At 49.0% G+C, this 7,183-nt stretch overlaps 1 protein-coding gene across 2 annotated transcripts in view; it reads left to right on the top strand.

Moving 5' to 3' along the window:
* ANKFY1 (ankyrin repeat and FYVE domain containing 1) overlaps window positions 1-7,183 on the top strand; it is a 67,046-nt gene continuing 59,863 nt past the window's right edge. For both annotated transcript variants that reach the window (XM_081110637.1, XM_081110638.1), the window contains exon 1: window positions 1-23. In XM_081110637.1, coding sequence (XP_080966763.1) covers window positions 14-23 — 10 coding nt within the window. In that variant the 5' untranslated portion in view covers window positions 1-13. The remainder of the gene's footprint in view (window positions 24-7,183) is intronic.

Below are 7,183 nucleotides of genomic sequence, written 5' to 3'. Positions count from 1 at the left end.
GGGCCGGGCCGACATGGCGGAAGGTAGGGTTTTTGTGGAGCCGCGCGGGACAGCGCGGGAGCAGTGGGGCGCTGCGGGCTGGGCGCAGCAGCCCCGAGAGGGAACGGCGGGACGTGGTCGCACGGGGCGCGGCAGGTGTCGCGAGCCTTCCTCTTCCGCCCGTCCCCCGCGTCCAGGGCGGGGGTCTTGAGCGCTATTCCTATGGCAACGCCCCTCCAGCGCTCCGGGACCCCATGGGACCCCACGGGACCCCACGGGACCCCGGCGGGCTGCGGAGCCCGGTGGGGAGGTCCCCTGCTGGAACTGAGTGCAGCCGCTGGGTCCCGAGGGCGCGCGGGCGGCTTCTTGGATTGCCCCGCGGTGCTGGGACGGCGGGGGAAGTAACCCTTCTCCTTAGGAAATCGAAACTGCTGTCCTGGCATGTCCCGCATCCGGGAGGGGTGCATGCCTCGCCTGCGGAGGAGCCGCGGACTCTTCTCGGGGTGAGGGGTGGCGAGAGCCGGGGTTGTAACTGGCCGGCGCGCCGAGCGGGCACGCGCTGTGGTCTGCGGACTCGCCGGCAGCCCGGCGTCCGCGGCTGCGATCCTTTCTCCGGCTTCACAGCTGTGCGCGACGGGGGGCGTGCGTGGGAGGGAGAGGGGTGTGCCTCCTGGCTTCTGTCTCGCCCTGAGCCTCTGTCTGGTGCCGTCCTGTGACCTGCAGGTAGAGGCAATTGGCCTCTTAGGGCCTACCTCCCTGAACGAAACATTATTAGAATCCTTCATTGTCACAGCCATAGTGTACCTGGGGGGCTGGAGGGGGGCGGCCCAGATGTGAGGTACCTGCCAGGGACCCTGGGACCTGGCCAGTGTGCTTCTCCTGTTCCATCCCGTTATTGGAGGGAAATACTCCTTATCTGACTTATTTATTGAGTGACTGCAAGGTGCTGGTCACGACCTGTCGTGTTGGTTTTGAGTTAAGCTTTGTCTGAACGCACCTTTTTTCTTTTTTTAATCCTCACCCGAGGACATATTTCTGTTGATTCTAGAGAGGGAGGGAGAAGTGGGGGGAGGGGGCGGGGAACATCGATGTGAGAGAAGCATCCACCACATCCGCACGCACGCACGCACGCACCACCCCGACCAGGGATGGAACCTGGGTGTGTGCCCTGACCGGGAATGGAATCCGCAACCCACTGCTGCACTGAGGGCGCTCCAGCCAACTGAGCTGCCTGGCCAGGGCTATCCGAACGCATCTTACCTTTGGGTGGCACGGGACAGTTTGCAGGCTTTTCTCATTTGGACTAGACTTCAGAACAAGGTGGAGGAGGCCTGGCATGTGTGCTATTTGTACTGTATAGTTAAAAGGGTAGAGAGCTGGGGCTGGCACCCAGTTTTTTAAAAGAAGTTAATTAAGCCGAGCTTGTTTGGCTCAGTGGATAGAGCGTCAGCCTACAGACTGAAGGGTCCTGGGTTTGATTCCAGTCAAGGGCACATACCTCAGTTGTAGGCTTGATGCAAGGCCCTGGTTGGAGGCAGCTAATTGATGTGTCCCCCCGCTTCCAGGGCGGGGGTCTTGCCATAGGAATAGCGGAAGAGGAAGGCTCGCGACACCCGCCGCGCCCCGTGCCTGGGGGAGGCAGCTAATTGATGTGTCTCTCTCATATCGATGGATCTCTGTCTCTCCTCCTCCACTCTCTCTAAAAATCAGTGGAAAAATATCCTTGGGTTAGGATTAACCAAATAAATAAATGACTTTTTAAAATTATTGACAGTATTACAGATGTCCCCCATCCTACCCCCCTTCCCCCCTCCACCCAGCCCCCACCCAGTTTTTATCTTAGCTCTTTTTTTTAGCATGTTAGACCTCCCTGGAGGGGGAATCATCAGATACATATTGTATGAAAGCAGTGGAGGAATAAAAGCAGAAAGAAAGCTACATTCCATGAAGCTAGTTTTTGGGTAAATAACAGAATGTTGTGTAACATTGTTTAACTGTTCACTTTAGCCCTAAGCAGCCAGCAAAGCTTGTAGCTCAGAGCAGTGAGGTGGGGTAGAAAGGTTCAGGAGGGCCTTATTGTGTGGTGACGGGTAGGTAGTCCAGTACTGTTATACTAGGACGAGGATAGAAGTTGGTGTTTTGGGGATACATTATAAAGGTTGAAATTGTGGAGAGCAGCTGGTTTTTCATTCAGCAGTTTTACTGAGCATGTGTGGTGTGCTTTGAAGTCAGCTTCCAGCCATGAGAAGCTCACACCGGTCGAGTATGCTGATGGTTACCCTGCAAGTGCCTTCAGGTGCGCATTAGAGTTAGGGTAACATAGCCAGTGGTGTATGCATCTTAAACAAAACATCCTTTCAGGGTTCAATTTAAAAGGGAGGATAGATAGGTAAGCACAGTCATGAGATTCTGACTTCACAGTTTTCTTTTACCATTTTTGTGTCCTAATTTCCTGGCCTCTTCTGATGTAAGCTCTTTGGAAACCATGTTGCAAATGTTGACTAGGAAGAATTGAGTAGGGCATTTTAGTCCAGTTAGCTCATTAAACTGAAGGTGCTTTTTATGCAGAGGAAGGCAAGATTCACTAGAAAATGCTTTGCTGGGTTGTTACTTGTTTAGTGCTGCTAGTTGTACTTTAATCAGAATTATCTCTTTATTATTTTATTCATTCAACAAATGTCCCATGCCATTGCATAGTCTGGATACCTTTCGGCACCGTCCCTTTCTATACCACTTCTTTCTTTTCTCTGCCTTCCCTTTTTTTCATTTCTGTCACAAGCAATAGTTGTTAGCCTTCTCCTTGAGGATTTTTTTTTTTTGTCCTAAAGAAAGTTTATCTATTCACTGCAGTGACTGTTGATGTGCCAGAGTAGAGCTATGGAATCATTGTCGAGATATGCAGGGTTCAGTCACTGGCAAGTTGAGTTGTTGTAGTTAAGATATTATGATTTACAAGTCATGCCCAACAAAATGAGAAATAGCTATGTCCTTAATACCTCTTGTTGAATCTGAGTAGGCCAAGGAACTAGGTATCTATTGAATTCCACCTAGTGAGGCATTGTTGGGTGGAGGATGGGATGAGCATGGAGTGGGGGTAGAGGGAGAAGTAGTGGGTGGTTAAAAATGAATAGCCAGCTAGCTGGTTTGGCTCAGTGGATAGAGCATTGGCCTGCAGGTCAAAGGGTCCCAGGTTAGATCCCGGTCAAGGGCACGTACCTTGGTTGCGGGCTCCTCCCTGGCCCTGACCCTGGTTGGGGCTTGTGCAGGATGCAGCCAGTCAATGTGTTTCTTTTACATCGATGTTTCTGTCTCCTCTCTCTTCCACTCTCCCTAAAAATCAATGGGAAAATATCCTCAGGTGAGTATTAGCAAACAAACGAGAATAGCTAGACCCAGAGTCTATTCACAGGCAACTCCGCAGTCTAGGAGGGGAGGTGAAAAGTATGTGCATAAGAAACTGTATTATGTGGTGGACAGTGAAAAATGCTTCAGAGTTACTTTGAGAATTCAGAATAGGAAGGGATTGTTTTAAGGAACTGGTGGGGAGCATTGGGTGGTCAGGGAAGGTCTTTGCTGCGAGCATTGGGGCTGGGCTTTGGAAAATAAGCCTCTTTTGGACATAGGAGAGATGGTAGTGGGAAGAGGTCACTGTTCTTGATGGAAGGATATGAGGCTGGGGAAAGTATGTTAAGGGCTGATTATGAAAGAATTGGTGAAGCATATGGATTTTACTCTGAGCCATGGGGTAAGGCTGATGAAAGGTGTCAGCCAAGATAGTGACATGACTAGAATTGTCTGAGGCATGTTGAAATGGCTACCATGTTTACCTACGCCTCCATCTTGACCAGAAACCCAAAGTAGTTTTTTTGTTTTTTTTTTAGCAAACTTTGGTTAAATAATGGCTTTTGGACTTTGTCAGAGCAGTCAAGTTATGAAATGCTAGATACTTTAAATGGTGAAAAGTCATAATATGAAGTATCTCTTAGTACCATCTTATTTGTATACTAGAGGCCCGGTGCACGAAATTTGTGCACTGGAAGGGGGGTTGTCCCTCAGCCCAGCCTGCACCATCTCTAATCTGGGACCCGTTGGGGCATGTCTGACTGCCGGTTTAGATCCGATCCCAGCAGTTGGGCATCCCTCTCACAATCCGGGACTGCTGGCTCCCAACCGCTCGCCTGCCTGATTGCCCCTAACCACTTCTGCCTGCCAGTCTGACCACCCCCTAACCACTCCCCTGCCAGCCTGATAGCCCCCAACTGCCCTCCCCTGCTGGCCTGGTCGCCCCTAACTGCCCTCCCCTGCTGGCCTGATCACCCACAACTGCCCTTCCCTGCCAGCCATCTTGTGGCTGTGGGCGCCACCATCTTTGAGGGCGGGGCATAGTAAATTAGCATATCCCCTCATTGGCTGTGGGTGTCCCATCTTTGCAATGGTGTGAGGGTCAATTAGCATATTCCCTCTTTATTATATAGGATATAAAAGGTTAAGTGACTGGCTGGTAGGTATGACGTACACTGACTACCAGGGGCAGATGCTCAATTCAGGAGCTGCCGAGCTGCGGTGACTTGGCAGCGATGGTTCTTGGGTGACGCACCCAGAACCAGAGAGGAGGGAGCCCAATTCAGGGGTGTATCACCCGAGAACCAACCTCTCGCAATCTGGGACCCCTCGGGGGATGTCAGAGAGCCGGTTTCAGCCTGATCCCCACAGGCCAGGCCGAGGGGTCCCACCTGCCGGAGGGACCAGGCTGCATCGCCGCCCCAGGTGTGGCCGGCTGGGGAGGGACCATGGGAGGTTGGTTCTAGGGCATGTCTGGCCCATCTCACCCAGTCCTGTCCTGCCTGCTACCCTCTAATTCATTTCCTTTCAGTGTGCACGAATCTGTGCACCAGGGCACTAGTTTTTAATAATATCCAAACTGTGCATGTGTGTGAAGTGGGAGAGTGCAGACTGGGAGGACTATCTGTGACCTTTACTATCCCTTTTCACTCTCCTCCAGATGGTATTGCTATCATTTCTTTCCCCTTCTTTTCATTACAATATGTGAACTTGAGTTCTCAATAGTAAATACATCCACTTATTTCTTATTCTCCATTAAACAATTTTCTATATTTAGCCCTCTTGGTTAATGAGTATTCAGTAACCCCAGTGAAAGAAAAATTTCATCTGCCTTATGACAGATTTAGAAAAGTAGCAGTGGTAGTAATTCATTACCACGAGGAGCTTATCTATTCCAATGCCAACAAGGAAGATACTGTATTTTAGGGAGATGATACTTTAAGAGATATTGTTATGTGGAAGACCCTAATATATGTCTGAAACAAAAATTATTCTTGTAGTTCTCAAAATAGGATTCTATCACAGCTTTTAGAATTATTTTCTTTTACCTAATAGACATAGAGCAGAGTAGGGATAGTCAGGTAGTCATTAAGGAATTATACAAACCACTAATTCACTGCTAAAACCGGGACTTGGATGTAAGAACTATACAAGTCTACAGAAAGGAAATATTAGGATTTTGTTAATCTAAAAAGACTTAGTGACCCTGGTCGGTATGGCTCAGTAGTTATGTTAGGGGCAAAAGTAGAATATTGGGGACTAGCTACAGTTATAAGGTATATTAATCATGCTCTGTTAACCATGATTACCTTGTTTTGATTAAAGAAAGGACATTCTAACCTGGCTGGGAGTTGTACGCCCCTCGGACCTGGGAGTCAACCTTGGAATTCCATCCATTCTCATTCAAGAACAGCCTATTATCATGGAAAGATTAACAACCTTGTTGCCCAAACAATGGAGCCCCGACCCAGCCTGCATTGCCTACCTCATCATGTAATCTTTGTCCTGTCCAATATAAGCAGTTGGTTTATGGTCGGGGGGGGGGGGGGGGGGGTTGGGGGATGCAGAGCAGATTTTTGTGGATGACCTGCTGCTCTCCCATCCTGCTGGCATTATTGGAATAAACCCTCATATATGATTCAACCCTGACTCTGCTTAATTGGCTCAAGTAGTGACAGACAGCCCGGACCCCTTGCTTGTCCAGTTACAGTTAGCGCGTGGGCCCATGCACAGAAGGGTTGTGGGTTCCATTCCTGGTCAAGGGCATCTACCTGGGTTGAAGGTTTGATCCCCAGCTCTGGTTGGGGTGCATGCAGGAGGCAACCCTTCTACCCTCCCTCCCTCCTTCCACTCTCGAAAATCATTGGGAAAATTATCCTCAGGTGAAGATTAACAAAATAATCCTATATAATAAAAGGGTAATATGCAAACTGACCGTAACAGCAAAATGACTGGGAATGACTGGTCACTGTGACACACACTGACCACCAGGGGCAGACGCTCAATGCAGGAGCTGCCCCCTGGTGGTCAGTGTGCTCCCACAGGGGGAGCTCTGCTCAGCCACAAGCCAGGCTGATGGTTGCCAGCACAGCGGTGGTGGCGGGAGCCTCTCCCTCCTCCTCAGCGGCACTAAGGATGTCCAACTACAGCTTAGGTCTGCTCCCCGCTGGCAAGTGGACATCCCCTGAGGGCTGCCGGGCTGCCAGAGGGATGTCTGACTGCCAGCTTGGGCCCAATGCCCCAGGGTGCGAGCCTAAACCAGCAGGTGGACATCCTCTGAGCGGTCCCAAACTGCAAGAGGGCATAGGTCGGGCTGAGGGGACCCCCCCGCCCCCCCCGCACTGGGCCTCTAGTAATAAAATAAAAATACTTTGTGAATACAGTGTGGATTAAAATTGGAGTAGGAAGAGGAGAGTAGAAATTGCATTTAGGATGGGGAATGGAAAGAACACATTTAATTCCTGGATTCATGAATTAATATTTATTTGATTTCCTGACATTGGAGCAAATATTAGGCAGCATAATAAATTGGGATGAACATGGGCTTTGGCTTACGATCTTAAATCTTAAATTAGTCTCTTGCTAATTGTGTGATTTTTAAGCAACCCACTTAACCTAAGTAAATTCTATTTAAATACTGTGCTACTTTGAATATGTTAGTTAGACCTTGAGATAATGAAGAATTAACTGCTATTGGAGATATTAAAAGTATTCCTCTTTTGCTTGCAAAATATTACAAGAAACTATATTTTGTTTATAAAGCTTTGCTATTGACACTAATCCAGAAAGAAGCTGCTGGGGCTTTAAAGTATTTTACTATAAAGAATTTTTTTATAAGTGTAGAGGTATTAGTTTCTTATGG

Source organism: Myotis nattereri, assembly GCF_964212035.1.
Source record: "Myotis nattereri genome assembly, chromosome: 16".
In the NCBI taxonomy this organism is placed as follows: domain Eukaryota; kingdom Metazoa; phylum Chordata; class Mammalia; order Chiroptera; family Vespertilionidae; genus Myotis; species Myotis nattereri.
The sequence above is the reverse complement of the archived record's forward strand: the minus strand, read 5'-3'. Positions and strand labels throughout refer to the sequence as shown.